Source organism: Acinonyx jubatus, chromosome F2 (assembly GCF_027475565.1).
Source record: "Acinonyx jubatus isolate Ajub_Pintada_27869175 chromosome F2, VMU_Ajub_asm_v1.0, whole genome shotgun sequence".
Lineage (NCBI taxonomy): Eukaryota > Metazoa > Chordata > Mammalia > Carnivora > Felidae > Acinonyx > Acinonyx jubatus.
Genome location: NC_069394.1, coordinates 37,943,893 through 37,959,088, shown reverse-complemented (window position 1 = coordinate 37,959,088; position 15,196 = coordinate 37,943,893). Strand labels below are relative to the sequence as shown.

At 48.4% G+C, this 15,196-nt stretch overlaps 1 protein-coding gene across 2 annotated transcripts; it reads left to right on the top strand.

Annotated features, from left to right (window-relative positions):
* Positions 1-3,413: 3,413 nt before the first annotated feature.
* On the top strand, positions 3,414-11,163 carry OSR2 (odd-skipped related transciption factor 2). Of its 2 annotated transcripts, none has more exons than XM_027064150.2 (4): positions 3,414-3,819; positions 7,887-8,655; positions 9,722-9,821; positions 10,583-11,163. In XM_027064150.2, exons 2-4 carry the CDS (start codon positions 8,000-8,002, stop codon positions 10,763-10,765), a joined length of 939 nt encoding a protein of 312 aa, XP_026919951.1. In that variant the 5' UTR covers positions 3,414-3,819; positions 7,887-7,999; the 3' UTR covers positions 10,766-11,163. The 2 variants fall into 2 exon arrangements, with proteins under 2 accessions (XP_026919951.1, XP_026919953.1); XM_027064152.2 differs by having other exon boundaries at positions 3,416-3,819; positions 10,665-11,163.
* Positions 11,164-15,196: the final 4,033 nt, after the last annotated feature.

Below are 15,196 nucleotides of genomic sequence, written 5' to 3'. Positions count from 1 at the left end.
AATCCAGCGGCCAGCGGGGTCTCTGGCGGCTCCGCACTCTCACCGGGTGGCCGCCCCCGGCGCCCGCGCCAGGTAGTGCTCGGCAATTGCCTCCAGGGGGCGCTGCGGCCCTTCCCGCCGGCCGCGGAGCTCTCTACCCGCGACTGCGCTTTCCAGCCCATCCCAGTGTAGAGCGCCGACTCGAACATACTTTTCTAAAAGATAAAATTCTTAGTCTTTTGGTCCCTGTTCCACACCCTCAGTTCTGAGCCCAATGCCCGCGATCCTCCTCTAGGTTTTCGCAGACCTCCTCACAGCGCCCAAGCCCAGAGGATACCTGGGCTTCCCGCTCCTCGGGGCTGGAGGTGGGAGGGAAAGCGGCTAACAGTGCGCGAAGTTCAAATGCAAAAGGTCTCAGCTCTAAAGAGGCTGAGGAAGTCTGGGGAGAAGGGAGGCAAGTCCACAGAGGTAATGGCAGCTGGGATCCCTGGAGAAAAAAGATGGGGTTACCATAATTTGTATCTTAAGGGGTAAACACGTTTAGGATGTCCGCAGCGCGCGGTCAGAGTGGGAGAGGCTCGGAGTCAACTGCAAGGAAACCTGTTGTCTGACACCTGCTCGCTGCTTTACTGGCAGAGCCTCCTGGGTGGGCCGAGGAGGGGGAGAGGGGACTACTCTGCGGGCCCCCTCCTCCTCCAACTCTGCGTTTCCTGTCTCCGGCCTTCGCCGAGTCCTCCGGGGGCGTAAACTTTCAGCAGTTCGGGTTTGAACACAACTGCTCACGCGCTCCTCGTCGGTCTGTTAGCCATTGCCCTGGAAGCGTCCTTGGTGTCGAAAACCCAGAACCCAGAGCGAAGACAGCAGATGACCGAGTTGGCGGAAATGTCAGAGTGAACCGGCGGCGCAGCTCCGGGAGGGCGCAGGGAGAATGAGGCGGCGGCGCAGAGACTCAGACCCCCTGAGTGGCTGCGCCGCTGTAGGCTCCAGGACTTCCCTCTCGGCACACACGGACCCCACAACTCGCCGAGGGCCGGGTGGCCTATCTTCCCAGCGGGGCGTTGTCGTCTGGGGAGTCCGGCCGGCGAGGCTGCTCCTGGGTGGGCCTCCACAAAACGTGCGCTCTAGACGCTGGCGTGGGCGAGGGGCTCGCCCGGGCTGAGCCTGGAGAAACTCAAGGTCCCCCAACGGGGTGGGCGCAGAGATGGCCGGGGAGAGCCCTGCGTGCAGGGCAGCGCGGCGCTCAGCCCCCCGCTTGCTGTCGGCCTGGGGCGCGCACCTGCCCAGTGCAGCGGCCCGGCCTAGAGGCTCCCGAGGCGCTGCCCCGTGAAGCGGCTTCCAGCAAAGCCCGGAACTCGTCGACTCCTCACTACCGTTCAAGCAACCTCAGCCCTCGGGCCGGCGTAGCCCAGACAACACTGTGGAACTTCAGAGGCTGGGGTGGGCGAGGTAAACACGTTTATGAAAAACCTGGGCCCAGGAGGTTTGCGTAAAGAGGGCGATGCTCGTAGGAAGTTGGAATTTCTGTCTACCCGGCAGGAAAAGCAGGCGGCTCCTTGCACACACTCATACAGGGTGGGAAGGTGTGAAGCCGGCCGCTGGGGAGTTGCCTCCACTTTGGAAGAGGAAATACGAAGCGTAGGAACACTCTTCAGGTCACCACCCCGGGAGTGTGTGTCCTGGGGGTCTGAAAGAAGAGAAAGTTCCCTCCAAATCTTCCAAATTGAGAAAAGCTGCGGAAGGAATGAGGTGGTTAGAGAGAGGGGACCGCAGGCATCCCGGTAGTTGGAACTCAGGACTGAGCGCTGAAATGAAAGGACCCCTAAAGAACCCTCTAGGGAAAACTTGTTGTTTAAAAAAAAAAAAAAAAAAAAAAAAACCTAAACTCCTACGCGTTCTACTTCCATGCTGTTTGTCAAATCTACTTTAAGCAGTTAAATGCTGAAGGATATTAAACACTTGGCTCGCTATTCCAAGCTCACTTTTTAACCTTGGAGAATTTGAAATTGGAAAGAAAGGGAAAAAAAGATCTACTATCCCTGAATTATGTTTTATCAGAAGAACGAAAAATTCCATCCATCTGGACATAAATAAAATAGAAGGAATTGTATCTTATTAATATAATATCTCGTAGCTTCTGCCTGGCTCACCAATTACTGGTTAACCTTTTGACAAATTTTAGGCTTCTGCTTATACTTACCCACTTCCCCGCACGATGAGATTATTGTAATTGTCCTTTGGGGCGGCACATCCAACACCATCTTTTGACGGAACACTTTTGAATTGTACACAGCATTTGGGCTGGAAGATTGGCGCCCCTCAAAGCGCGAACTTGCCGGGGGCTAACGCAAATCCCCTCTGGCGACTCGTCTGGGACGAAAGGCGTTTTCTTCAGTGTTGCTCACACAGATCTCATCTGGAAAGAGGCTGTTTAAAATGAGTGTGTCATTCCCTTTCTGTCACTAGGTCACCCTACTTACGGCTTAGCTGAAGTGCGTTCTGCAATTACGCTTACCCAGGACCAAACCTTTAGAAGAACCTGAAAATTTTATCACTATACTTCAAATTCGATTAAGTTTTCCTGGAGACTGAAAAGTGAACTGCATTTTTTTTTTTTTTTTTTTGCTGGAAATGAAGATGTACATGTTTTGAGAAGCTACAATAGTATTTTCCTAAAAATTTAAAGTGATTGTTCTTCACCCATTCCAGATGGATTCTTTATTGTTTGCCAATGGGTTGCAGATGCCCACCCCTTTAACCAAGTTGGTTAACTGCTTATAAAATGTACACTGGCTGATTAAACCTTAAATACTGGAAGAAAATTCTTCTGGGACATTCCACATGTCTTTGCAGTAATTACGAAATTAGTCAATTGTCACCTCTAAAAACAAACTTCGTTTTGAAAACAGCAAGCAAGAGCAGACTACAGATATAGTCATAATTCACAAAAAGTATGTACAAAGTGGTATTTAAAATTGAAGGAAGGGTGATATATGCTGGAATATACAATCTAGAACTGATTGACTTTACCGTAGCTACGGAGAAGATAGTTATATTAAACGTGTTAAGATGTGGAAATTAATCCGGCGAGCGCGCCAAGTAAAACTACAAAAAGCCCTTTGGGTTTCTCTGCAGGGTCTTCAGGATGCAGAGAACCAGTTGTTTGGTTTCTCACAGTGTAAGGAAAAGTGGCACGGAGAAGGAAGGGGGTGGGCTTTGCTTGTGTGTGAATTTTGAACTGAGTCACCTTCGGCTCATCTCTGTAACAGGGGAACCTCCAGCAAACCTGTGCCTTTAAGACTCAGTTGCTATCCAAACACAAGTAAACAGAGTGGACCATTAGCGGGCGCCGGGCTCGGAGGCGGAGCCAGGCTCCGTGGGCCCCGCGCGGCTGCAGGACGCCCGCCCGAAGGGGAGGCGGGGCTGCTACTAAAGCCCGGGACTTCGGGCCGCGAGCAGCCTGGGGAGGGACGCGGGCGGGGACAGAGCTCCGAGCGCGCGCTGCTGGAGGGTGATGGCCCTGCGAGGCTGCAGACTCCGACCTTACCCGGAGTCCGCGGCAAGAGGCTCGCGGAGACGCGGGGTTCCGGACGAGCGCTGAGCCCCGGTTTAACCACCCCCCCCCCGGGCTTTACAAACTCCACGTCCACAGTCCCCCACGAAGGCGAGGATCCGCTCTCGTTTTTGCTGCTCGTCGTCCTCCAGATCATGTCCGCGGCTCCCGGGATTCCGCTCGGAAAAAGAAGTTTGCCCGGCGAGGACCCAATGACCTTTCCGAGCCGTGCGCCTCACTACCTGGGCCGGGTCTGAGCGAAGGTGCCCAGGCGGACCTTTCCGAGGGAGGTGAGTGTCCGCTCTGGGAAGGGGCTGCAGCCGCCAGAAGGAAGGAAGGGAGGATGGGTGTCGGGGGTGTAGGGGTCACTCAGATTCTCGGTCCCGCGTGCCCCAAGTTCAGAACTGTGAAAAGAAATCATATGGATGCAATCTTGGGGCACTGTGTTTCTCACTTAATCGGATTCCAGGCACACCACTCCCAGCTAACACCCAACGGCACACACTTGTATGCGCTGTTTTAGTTGTGTTTTGCGACATTTAATCTAAGTGTTCGGCAAGGCTTCTTAGAAAAGCTGCTCAACATACGCTCAGATAAAACCCCATAATCCCATGTGCTTCTGATGGTGCCGCAGTATTCCTGGTCCACCCGTCCCGGGGCAGCCGCAGCAGCTCGGGGCAGCCGCAGCAGCGCAGCGCAGCGCAGCGCAGCGCGGACGCGCGGGGACTCACAGTGCCTGCCTAGCCAGCGCGTTGCAAGAGGGAAGTTACAGTTCAGTCCTAGGTAATCCTCCAACCTTGTGCTGGGCTTTTGATTTTCCTCCCAGCCTCCAGTCCTGGAGAGGGGGCAGAAGGCAAATTCCCTGAGGGTTTAAACGCTCGCCTCCTTGAGTAAGAGCAACAGAGAAAGGAGTAGTGGCGGTTGCAGGAAGGAAGGAGAAAAAAGGTGTTTGCGGAGGGAGCGGGGGGGATCCGTCTCCCTACCTGTTAGAACCTAGAGAACAAAAGAGGTCTGGCATTTCCCGAAGCGAAACGGCGCAGACAGCTACTTTCTCAGCTAAACTGCAGTCCTGAGCAAAACAAGAAAATTACTCACGCAGGGAGAGCGAGGGAGCAGAGAGAAACAGAACCCAGATTATGCGGAAGGCATCTTAATTTAATTAACTCCTTGGAAAGGCAGAGGCGCTGCAAAGGGGCAGGAACTTCGCGGCCCTTTTCCTCTGTTCACCTGATCCAGTCTGGCCATCGTTAGTACTTTTTAAATGATCTCCTTATATCTACTGGGACTATAGCTCTGATTTATGTAAAATTCCATTGTGGCTTCGGTTGAAATTCAGCAAGCCTATGGATCCATCAGTCGTTTGTCTCACACTAGCACACAGGTTTTAGCAGATGACCCCTGACTGCGTCTTATTTTTAGATAACTGAATGTAATAACAGCATTACCAAAGAGCAAGACTCTATCAGATTACCACGTACCTTTTTCCTCCCATGTTTTGAAAGCTTCGGTGAAATGAAATTAGTATGTACACATCTCACTTGTTGACAGCCAGTGAATTAAATTTTACAGAACTTCTGTACATGCCTGGAAATCCCTGTGAAGAAGACTGATAAAAGGAAATTAGTCTCAGCTTCACCAAAATATTTGTTTTTCACTGGCTCTTTCCTCGTAAAATTAGAAGTAACTAGTGGTCCAAAAAGGGGTAGTGGAGAAATGACAGCAGAGGATGATGACCTCTGTTACTGCCTGAAGCTCAGGGTGGGAACTACATGCTCCACTCCAGACAAAATGAAAGTACTTTAGCTCTCTTCGTTGACTTAAAACATCTTTCGACATATATTTCCAGCAACTCAGTGGGAGAGTGGAAATCTAAATTCCCTGATTATTTATGGCAAAAGTGTTTGGTGGATATTTAGAGTCGTTCTGCTTGTAAAAGGGTTGTTGAAGTCACCACTGGTTTGTTCTTCTTCTATGAAGAAACTATCTGTCCTGCAAATTAAAATGAAAACTTACTATGCAATAGCACGTTTATGCTGCTTTGGAGCTGAATTGTAATGGAGTTGCTAATTTTTGTGTTACAAACCATTTGAAGAAAATGGCAGGAAGATGGCACTCAACTTTTTGCTGGCAGAATTAATGCATAATGTTTATGGCAGATTTCACTTTGTGCATTTGAAGTGGAAATTACAGGTGGTGATATTCCTTCAGTTGACAACCCCCTCCCCTCATAACAGTGGTGGGAGTTATACTTTGCCTCCTGTATTTATTTCTAAGAAATCTAGTCTGGGAATACACCCAAATAATAATTTCGGTTTCCTCTCTATGGGGGAAACCGCTTTTTAACACTAGGGGAAAAATAATATTTTGAATCTCTGGAAAATCCTCATTACACAAAAAGAAGGAAATAAGTGTGTAATTTATTATTTTTAATGGAAAATGAGATAATCAGATAGATTACTAGGAATGTTAGTAGAATCCTTTTTCCCTGCCTTTCTAGGAGGGCTTGAGGGTTGCCACTGAACAAAAATGAATCGTGATTTGTGGTGGGAAAGTTTATTACTAATGGAGGTTTACAGTTTCGGTTGAATGGTCTGACTGAGACCCTCTGACTCTTCCACACCTCTCATTAACCCCCGGTCTGAACTCCCAGACCGAATACGACCAGGCAGAAGCGGTTCATTAATAAATCCCTGTCTCTGAGCATTCCAGAGGAGGAGAGAGAGAAGGTGTGGGCCTCACTGAAGCGACCAAATTCTGCCTTGTCAGAGCGCTGTGTCATTATCGCAGTCTCCCAAGTCTGCCCTCAGACCCGCGGGCAACACTTCACAGCGCACTAGAATAGATTCAGGCGTGTAAAGGGATGGGTGGTGAAGGAGCACTGGACAAACTTTCCCACCTTCCGGCTGGGTTCAAAAGCCAGGCTTAAAAGGTTGAATGGCTCCAATCGATCCGCCGGCCCCTCGCAAGCACTTAGCTGTGAGTCCCGCACCTGGGGAGCCTCCCTCAAAGGCAAGGCCCAGGTCTGAGGAGCTGGCAGAACAGCTGCTAAAAGGCGGCTGGCGGTGGGAAAAGGTGGGCCTTTCCCTAAAATGCAGGTAGGGTGTCCTGGGGAACCGGGGTCTGAAATCAGACCTCTGTATTGCCATTGGGGGAGCAGGAAGAGGGGAGTGAGTGCTCCCTGCTTAGGCCCAGGCCGCACACATCTCCCAGCAGATAAACGACCTTCCTCCAGGCTGGCAAAGCGGCACTGTACCCGGCCCGCCGTGGCTCCCCTGCTGCCCCTTCCCCAGGGAGTCCACTCTCCTCTCCACTCCTCTCTTCTCACCTCCTGAGGCCTCCCTGGTGTAGGAGCGGCTCCCGGTGCCAGGCCGGGAAGCCGCTCCCGCCTCCCGAGAGCTTGGCGCTCAGTCTGGGAGAAGGGGTTCCGGCCTCAGGGAGGTTCTCCGCCCACCCACCCGTATCCCCTACCACCGCACCCCACCCCCGAGAGCCTGAACCATCTGGAAGGGATCTTGGTCGGGGGGTGGGAGGGGACGGCTCCTGGGAAGGAGGAGGGGGCGATTCCAGGCTGAACCGGCTCCGGAGGTGTCACTTTTCTTTCCTGCGGCCCGTCACCGCTGATAAATGGGACTGAGGCAGAGGAAGGAAAAAGAAAACCTCCGAGGTCAACGCGGGGCGAGACCGGCCCCTCCGAGGGCCCTCCGGCCCTGGAGCGCGAAGCGCACCCCGACTGCGCTCCCGCACCCGCGGCGTGGCCGGAGTAAGCGCGGGAAAGGCGACCACGCGGCGGAACGGCCTGCGGGGGGCGCAGCGCGGGGAGCAGCAGCACCCGGGCTCCGCCGGGCGGTCCGTGTCGTTGCCCGGAGAGCTCGGAGGCGCCGCGGCGACAGAGGCTCGGCCCTGGGCCTGCGGGTGCTGGCGTCGCGGGCCGTCGCGGTTGCCAGACCTTTGCCGGACAGGGTGGGCTGGATGGGCTGAACTGGGTGCTGCCTCGGCTGAAGCACCGCCTTCCCCCAGCCCTCCTTTCTTTCTCCCGGGGCCTGGGTCTTCCGCTCAGTGCGTGCCCGCCAACCCCACCTTCCTCTGGGCGCCCACAGAAGGGCCGCCGGGGCGCCCGGCTCGCCGGAAAGCCACTTCCCGCCCTGCCTGACACCCTGGCCCCGGGTCTGAGCATGGTTCGGACCCGCACGGCAGGCGCTGTGGGGATCCCTCACCACTCCTTCGGGGGGCCCTGGTGTAGAGTGGGAAGGAGGACTTTGAAGGAAGGTGTGGTAACCCGCGCCGGCGCCAAAGGGCAGGCCGAGCCTGCTAGGATAATAGTCACAACTCTCCCCCTCTCTTCTCCTGCCATTTTTAGGGTTTTCTCTGCGTGCCTTTGTCTCTCTGGGTTCTCGCCGGAGCCCCACGCCCACCTGCCTCTGAGTCCTGGAAGACAGGGGCGGCTCCCTCCGCCCCCCAGCACCAGGGAAAATGGGGAGCAAGGCCCTGCCGGCGCCCATCCCGCTCCACCCGTCGCTGCAGCTCACCAATTACTCCTTCCTGCAGGCCGTGAACACCTTCCCCGCCGCGGTGGACCACCTGCAGGGCTTGTACGGTCTCAGCGCCGTGCAGACCATGCACATGAACCACTGGACGCTGGGGTACCCCAACGTGCACGAGATCACCCGCTCCACCATCACCGAGATGGCGGCGGCGCAGGGCCTCGTGGACGCACGCTTCCCCTTCCCGGCTCTGCCCTTTACCACCCACCTCTTCCACCCCAAGCAGGGAGCCATTGCCCATGTCCTCCCAGCCCTGCACAAAGACCGGCCCCGTTTTGACTTTGCCAACTTGGCCGTGGCCGCCACGCAAGAGGACCCCCCTAAGATGGGAGACCTGACCAAGCTGAGCCCGGGGCTAGGTAGCCCCATTTCGGGGCTCAGTAAATTGACTCCGGACAGAAAGCCCTCCAGAGGGAGGTTGCCCTCCAAAACGAAAAAAGAGTTTATCTGCAAGTTTTGCGGCAGACACTTTACCAAATCCTACAACTTGCTCATCCACGAGAGGACCCACACGGACGAGAGGCCATATACATGTGACATCTGCCACAAGGCCTTCCGGAGGCAAGATCATCTGCGGGATCACAGGTGAGGTTGGAAAAGAGGTTGGCCTGGGTAGGGAAATCGACTTTGTTCAGAGTACCGAGTCCTGACAGACAGTCTAAGTGTCACCAAAATCCCCTCTAAACCAGAATATATTCCCAAAGGCCCTCCCTGGCCAGCTACAGCTAACCCCCAACTGTTACCTTTTTCCTCCTCTGTCTCTGGCTGCGTCCTGGTTTGGGATGCGGAAGGGCCTTTCCTCATTCTTAGGCAGTTACAATCTGGTGGGTTGGTCTTTGTATACGTTTCCCAGTTTCCTCCGGGTCGCCAATGGGGGGTGGGGCCAATAAAGCCGAGGGACCCCAAAGACCTTCCCACGGTGGGTACCAGTTCTAGCTGCTGTCAGACCATTTCTAGAAATCTACTCGGGCCACCTCTACTGGGTTCCCTCCTTTCCCTATCTCCCCACCCCCAGGTGTGCCCCAGAGCCTGCCAAGGCGACCTTTCTTTTATTTTACTTATGGGGGTCTTGAGATCACTGAATTTAGAAACGGGTCCCCACCCCTCAACACCCTACGACCTTAAACTCTGCATTAATAAATGGCAATTGAAGAAATACTGTAACATAAGTGTTTTCATCGGGTAAAAGCTTCCAAGGAGTGGGGGTGGGGGTATCTTTTCTTGGACCCTGCTTGTAGTTCTACAGCACTGGGACTCCTGTTGGGATCCTCCGCGGCTGTTTAGGGATTGGGTAAAATCGGTTCCCCTAAAGTCGGCCTTGCCTAACATCCTGATTTGGCCAGTTTAAATACCAGAGAAAACCGAAGAGACCAAGAAGGACTCATTCGGCACGATTTTGAGCTCCAGAATACACCAGAGAGGGCGATCAAGTGTAGATAAAGCCGGCGTCCGGTGAATGTTTTGAAGAATCTGTTAGTTGAGGTTAACCATAAACAGAATTACACAGAGGAAAAAAAATACAATCTATAAACATAAATAATGGGAATCCCGTTTCTTCTGCCCTTTCACGACTTGGTTTTGAGTAACTGTCAAAAGAAACTCCTCACCGTGGTGTAAAACCATTTCAATGAAACCTTATATTGATTTTCAGGTATATCCATTCCAAAGAAAAACCTTTCAAATGTCAGGAGTGTGGGAAAGGATTTTGTCAGTCTAGAACTCTAGCGGTTCACAAAACTTTACATATGCAGGTAAGTTTGTTTTCTTGTTTAAAAACAATGGCTGGTTTCGTTTTATCATCTTTGCTCACAAAGGTGTTCAATGGCAAGCTCTTTCTCTTAAAAGGCTCTGTTTAGATTTAGTTTTCGAGGTGGGGAAAAGCAGCACTCAGCATTTTTTATGCAAAAAATTACTCTTACCTACCATAAAGCATTATTATATTTTTCTTAAGAAAAGGCCATTCTCTTTATTCTAAGTCCTAACTTTAGATTTTTTTTTTTTTTTCCATCTGATCTGCCCTGCATTTAAAGTTTTCGTGTTTGGGAGGAAATAAAGGTAATTTTGATAATGGAGGCATAGTGAAATCCCATATGCTCTCTCTCCCAGGGGCCTCATAATTTGTAGTTTTCAGAACATTGAGGAATAGTTTAATTTTCCAGCAAAGAGGAGCCTTATTACCCGGGAGAATGTCGTTCCTTAAGAGTGGATTAGAGTTTTTTCCTTCCTCCTTTTCCTGCCTGTGACACGGTGATGAAATGTAAAGAGCTGGAAATCACAAAGCCCACCGCGGTGGCCACCGGCAGTTATCAGTGTAATCGGGCCTCTGTGTGTGCCTGCGCGAGTGCGTTCTTGATTGGAGGATTAGGAGCCAGATTTGTTCGTGCAAGTCCCCTCTTTTGTTGTCGTGCGCGTGTTATGTTAACGCTTGTGATACCGATAAGACAGAAACTATTGAGAAGGGTGCGGTGGTGGTGTGAAGGATTAATCCTTTGCTTGCTTCACATCTGAACAGGAATCTCCACACAAATGTCCCACATGTGGAAGAACCTTTAATCAGAGAAGTAATCTGAAAACTCACCTTCTCACCCATACAGACATCAAGCCCTACAGCTGCGAGCGGTGCGGCAAAGTGTTCAGGCGAAACTGTGATCTGCGGCGGCACAGCCTGACTCACACCCCGCGGCAGGACTTCTAGAGAAGCCCAGGATGTGTCCCATGCCGCCGCTGCTCCCCTCCCCAGACACTTCTCCACGCCTCCCACCCAAGGGTCGCACCCCCAACCCCTCACTGACCCCAGCTCTTCCCTTGCTGTAGCCGCACCTGCAGCTCCAGGGAGTTAACTCTTCTTCTCGAGGACTGAGGACTGTAGAAAGCCACACAAGTACATCCCTTCACAAAGAGTATATGCTAGTTTCTTGTAGATATTCACAGCTCATTTTAGAGCTCTGTACATAATGTCGTGGGTCTTCGTTTTGTTGTTTTGTTTTGTTCGTTTTTGTATCTTGTTGGATGCACCTAGATATGGAAAATGGAAGCCAAATTTATCTTTAAAGAGTGTATTTTCAAAATAAAACCTTTTCTTGTTTGTTTCAACACTTCTGCAAAAGTGTCTTGCTATTTAACTTCCGTTCTTCCGATGGGTTCTGGGAGAGTAGGATGCCTCTAAAATACTCAACATTGAGGGTTTTCTTTATCCCTAGGTTTTTAAAATAAGACTTCTCACAATTCTCTGAGACTTCAGCTCTTCCCTTTCTGTGTTATGGTATTTTTGAATTGGACAATTTAGATTTAGAATTTTTGGTTTTCACAGATATTAAAATTGATACCCTCGAGGTTTTATCCTCTTTTGTTTATTCTAATTCTTTGTGTGTTATTCCTTCTGATAAAAAGCAATATAATGATTGTTAATAGCATGCAACTCCATGACTGACCTACCTGAAAGCACAAGATGGAAAAGTCCTTGACCTAATGTCAAAGTTTATGATGGACTTCTCTTACCATTAGACTTTGAACACTATGATTTAGCACTGTAGACAGAGACTTTACCCTGGTTTCAGGAGAGAAGTCTAATAATCCTCCTATAGAAGAGCGCAGGAAGATACAACCTTCAGAAGATGGGGGACAAGAGGAGAAAGGAGAAACTACTTAGCTGTGAAAATATTGCTTTCCTAGGGTGGAGATGTTTTCTTCTAGAAGGTTCAGATTTCTCTGCAAAGCAAACTTGAGCTAGGTCACTTGCAAAGTTTTCATCACTGGTTGGTCTTTTGTCCCTGGGAAAATGCCAGAAGTATAGGTACTCTGTGTGGAGCTCATGGGAAGCATGTCACAATCTTCTGAGGCATTTCAACCTTTCCCAGATGATTCCTGGGGAATGTGACACTGGCATCATGACAACCTGTATAGGATTTGGGTGGAAGACTTTGGATACAGATAAACTGTAGTACTATGCAGAAGTACTGGAAGGGATATAACTGAACTTAAGGAGGGAACATCAGAGGAACCCATGGCCCAGTAGCCCAGAAGGTACTCACAGACTTTAACACTGAACAATAGGGTAAATTAGGTATTCTCAGATTTTTCATTTTTATATTTGTATTAGATGGCATGTTTCATCTTTAGGGACTAGGCATCACATCCTGTGTTTGTACTTTAGAATCCTCCAGAAGGGTACATAGGGACTTGAGGACTCGATTCCAAATTTTTTGCCAGTGCCTTGTTCAACACAATTTACAAAGAGGTTTCAAACGTGTTCCAGATTCAATGCTTACTCTGTTCTCAAGGGAACTGGCTGGAAGTCACTGACGCTTCTCATGAGAGATGAATTCTATCCAACAAAGTGTCCACTCACCAAGCCCATGTGTCTAACGCTCACACAAATGCATTTCCCAACATGAGATGGGCCCAAGCCTTCACTGAGGAGAGGGGGCAGGGAAGAGTGTGAGGGTGCATGTGTGTGTGGTATTTAGAAGACTGAAACTCTTGTTTGTTTTCTTGTGTTTGTATAGAATTAACTCAGTGACCTCCCTACCTCTACTCTCTCAAGATCCTGCCCACCTTGGCACAGAAGATTTGAATACTTTAGGGCAGGGTTACACATTGACTGTCCCTAGAGCTCCCCTAATCCCGCAGGCATTTCCATGTCCTCAGTCTCGCTTCCCCACCCAACCCAACCAACTATAAGTGTCAGAATTCCATTGCACAGGGTTCAGTCCAATTATCAAAGAATGACCCTTGCTCACTATCAAGCTCAGGCATATCCTTGAAGTCAGTGTCACAAGGATATTTAGATAGGAATACGGTTCCTCTGCATTTATTTTAGTTAAAAAAATGGGAATCAGAAGGGAATGAGGAAAAAATAGAGAAAGTGGAGGAAGCAGTTACTCTTCCCAGATACACACTATTTCAAAAATTAATGTTGATTTGTTTATATAGTTATTAATTTAACAAGTGCACATTTTGGGATCTTGACTACTTAGTAATTTGAAAACCTACACTAGGGTTTAATTTAATAGCTCCCTTCCTTCAGTCTGCACTCCTGAAGCCAGCATCCATCTAGACTCAGAAAGAGATCTAGCCTCATTGCTCTCTCTTTCCACACCTCATGATCTCAGGGGAACTTTTGAACAGTGGGTTCTTTCCTCTCCAAATGCAGAGTTTTGTTTTCTTCTTTATAATGTTCAAGTATGCAGGAAATGAATCTTATGTGAGAAAAACTTATAAGACATCATAAGGAAAATGATATCTTGTAGCTTATGAAATTAATCTACTGAGTTTTGGTGTGGTGGTTTTTTTTTTTTTTTTTTTTTTTTTTGGTTTAGGGAAGAGTCATTATTTGAGTTTTAGATTAGCCTGTGTTTTCCTTACACACTCTACCATAGTCAACTCATGAATCAATACTCCTGGCCAGAGACCAGGAATGGGAAATATCACGAGTCATAACCACAGTGCTGAAGAACTTCATGTACAACAGTTAAGTATTCAGCTGTGACTTTAATCTTATTTTGCAATCCATGTGTGGGATTTTAAAAATAATATCTAAAATTAATTACATTGTAACCAATTATTAATGTAAAATTATGAATGTGTGTTAGGTGCATGTATTGAGGCTAATATTGAAATGAAGGTCATTGTAGTACCAGCGCTTTATAATTGCAGTAATTAAAATTGCTATTTTGCCCAGGCACATCCTCTTTTATGTGAGGAAACTTACAAAAGTTTAACTCTAAGACTACTAAATATTTAAAAAGCAAACAAATCTAAAATTTCAAATTATAAATAAGCCTAATTACTACTAATGATGAAATCAGAAGCATATACTGGGAGTTTCTTCTACTGTTCATTTGTCAGATGTTAGTGTAGACGTTTGAACCTCTTCACTTAAATCATGTTCAGTCAGGTACCCTTGCCCTACTTTTGTTTCTAGAGGAGCAGCCTACCCCTGGAAGGTACTTGGGAAACATTAGTTCTTGAAAATTGCCAACATGACAGACTACATGCATTTGGATTGAACACGGAATAGAATCTACAGCAAATTTTACTACAAGAAGGGTATTACCATGGCATAATGGGCTACCTTCCTATTCCCAAAGTAACATTAATATTATTACAATAATAAAGAAAGAGGAAACGTTGATGAAACCATATAACACATTGTAAACAGGAATAACTTTTGATTTTTGAGGATTATTTGTTTTCACATTTATCAGTGTATTATATTGAGACCGTATTTCCCAATTTTTCCTTCTGAAATGTAACTTTCCACTGATAACCACCTCTGCTGACAGCACCTAGCAATAAAGGGAGTGGAGATTCAGAATGATTCAGCTTTGATGACCTGAGATATTTCAAGTTCATTCCTGTTTATTGCTTGTTTTCCCCCTCCAACACAAATTACATTATCATAAGCTATGTAACTTTTCCTATATAATCATCCAAGGCAAAAAATGACAGTGAAAAACTGTAAGTAACCCAAACAGCCTATAAGAGGAAATGGTTGGGTAAATTATAATGCTATATCTGTTATGTATGGCATTATACTAGGTATATATTATACTATTAGGTATAGCTTTCTACTGCAAACAGAAAACCTGACTAAAAGGGGCTTGAACAATAGGGGATTTATTTTCTGACATAACAAGAGGTCTAAAGGTAGGATCCAGAGAGGTATAATTAATTGGACTGACAAGATTATCCAGAGCCCAGTTCTTCTTACTTTTCTTTTGTTCCATCTTTAGTGTGTAGACTGGCTCCCTTCATGGCCACAAGATGGTTGCAACAGCTCCAACCACCAGTTCTAGTGCTTCCTTTTCACACATATTTCACAGGTAGGAAAAGGATTTATTTCTTTTTTGTATCACTTTTTAAGAATTAACAATTTCTGCATAAATCCAACCTGTAGACTTGCCCGTATATCTTATTGGTCAGAATTAGGTCAACCTGCTCATTCCTCAGCCAATCGCTGACAAGGAGAATACAATTATCCTGCAATGGACTAAATAAAACTCCTCTTATAAGCATAGAAATGGAGCTAGCCTTCCCTGAAGCCTCTGATTGCCCGAAAAAAACCCTGATTTCTGTTAGCAAGGAAGAAAGGAAAACAGTGTTGTGAATATAAAGCAGATATTAA